Source organism: Capsicum annuum, chromosome 1 (assembly GCF_002878395.1).
Source record: "Capsicum annuum cultivar UCD-10X-F1 chromosome 1, UCD10Xv1.1, whole genome shotgun sequence".
Lineage (NCBI taxonomy): Eukaryota > Viridiplantae > Streptophyta > Magnoliopsida > Solanales > Solanaceae > Capsicum > Capsicum annuum.
The window spans coordinates 87,658,070-87,659,695 of record NC_061111.1 but is presented as its reverse complement, the minus strand read 5'-3'; the positions used below and the strand labels follow the sequence as shown (position 1 = coordinate 87,659,695).

The following is a 1,626-nucleotide window of genomic DNA, read 5'->3' as shown; positions in this document are numbered from 1 at the left end:
CCCTGGTGACAGCTAAGCTTTGATATTTACATACTTTTACTAGTTATTATTTTACCACTTCGTTTATATTGTTTTATTTTCTTATGAGTATAGTTTGTATTAGTTTGTTGTAGCTTGTTGGTGGATATCTGTGTGTTGTTGTAGCTGCTAGGCCGGATTGGGTATTTTTGTGAATACTATTTCTTTACTGCTTTCTTCCTTTTTCTTTTTCTTTTTTCTACTTTCCTATTGGTGCTTTGTTTTTAGTGCCTACTTGTCTATCGTCTTGGGGCTTTATTTGGGTTTGGTTTTGGCCTTAAGTGCTGGTTGTAGGGGTTAATGGTGGAAAAGGGTCATGTCCGAGGGGGTTGGGGCTGGATTTGCGTGGGGGTAAAGAGAGGCAGTCAGGGATAGGTATAGGGTATAGGTTGAGTGTTAGGGCTGGGGCGGTGAGTGGTGGTAGAGATAGGCAAGAGGTAAGAGTAGATAGGTTAAGGGTAGGGTCGTGGAATATAGGGACCCTTCAGGGTAAGTCCATAGAGCTGGTGAAGATTCTTAAGAGGAGGAAGATTAATATTACGTGTGTTCAGGAGACTAAATTGGTAGGGTCTAAATCTAGGGATGTGGATGGGTATAAGTTATGGTACTCATATTGACAGGCATCGGAATAGTGTGGGGATCTTAGTGGATGAGGAGCTTAGAATGCAGGTGGTGGAGGTAAAGAGGGTATGTGATAGGTTGATAACGATCAAGTTGATCATTAGGGGATTTACACTGCATGTGTGTAGTGTTTATGCTCCATAGGTGGGCTTAGGAAAGAAGGTAAAAGCGGGGTTTTACGAGGCTTTAGATGAGGTAGTGAGAGGCATGCCTAGTTTGGAGAGGATTGTCATAGCGGGGGACTTCAATGGGCACATTGGGATTGTGCCGGGAGGTTATGATGATGTGCATGGAGGTTTTGGTTTTGGTTATAGAAATGAGGAGGGAGCAGTTTTATTAGATTTTGTGAGGGCTTTTGGGTTGGTGGTTGCGAATTCGAGCTTTTCGAAGAAGGAGGATCACCTGATTACCTTTTGAAGTGTGATAGCCAAGACTCAGATTGACTTTATGCTGCTAAGGAGGAGGGATAGGGTTTTATGTAAGGACTGTAAATTCATTTCGAGTGAGCATCTTTTGACTCAGCACAGGCTCCTGGTGAAGGACTTATTTATGAAGAAGAGCAAGAAGAGAAGGGTCAAGAAGGGTCGGCCTAGAATTAGGTGGGATGGCTTGATTCCAGATAGTGAGCTGAAGATAGAAGAGAAAGTGGTGGTTTTGGGGGTGTGGGATTGTAGGGGAGACGTGGATGCCATATGGGATAAGGCTGCCAGTTGCATCATGAAGACTACTAGAGATGTTTTGGATATTTCGAGAGGTCAAGCAGGATGACATAAGGGGAACTGGTGGTGGAATAAAGATGTTAAGAAGAAAGTAGAGATTAAGAAGGGGGCGTATGTTAAGATGATTAAGAGTAAAGATGTAGAGGAGAAGAAGATAAATTGGGAGGTCTACAAATTAGCAAAAAAAGAGGCTAAGCTTACAGTTACGGCAGCAAAGTAAGCAGTGTTTGAGAGCTTGTATGCGGGGTTAGAGGAGAAAATCAGGGAA

The 1,626-nt window shown here is 43.0% G+C and overlaps 1 protein-coding gene across 1 annotated transcript; it reads left to right on the top strand.

Annotated features, from left to right (window-relative positions):
• Nucleotides 1–606: 606 nt before the first annotated feature.
• LOC107857511 lies at nucleotides 607–1,407 on the top strand. Its single transcript, XM_016702316.2, has 3 exons — nucleotides 607–696; nucleotides 784–998; nucleotides 1,167–1,407. The coding sequence occupies exons 1-3, from the start codon at nucleotides 607–609 to the stop codon at nucleotides 1,405–1,407; spliced, it is 546 nt and encodes a 181-aa protein (XP_016557802.2).
• Nucleotides 1,408–1,626: the final 219 nt, after the last annotated feature.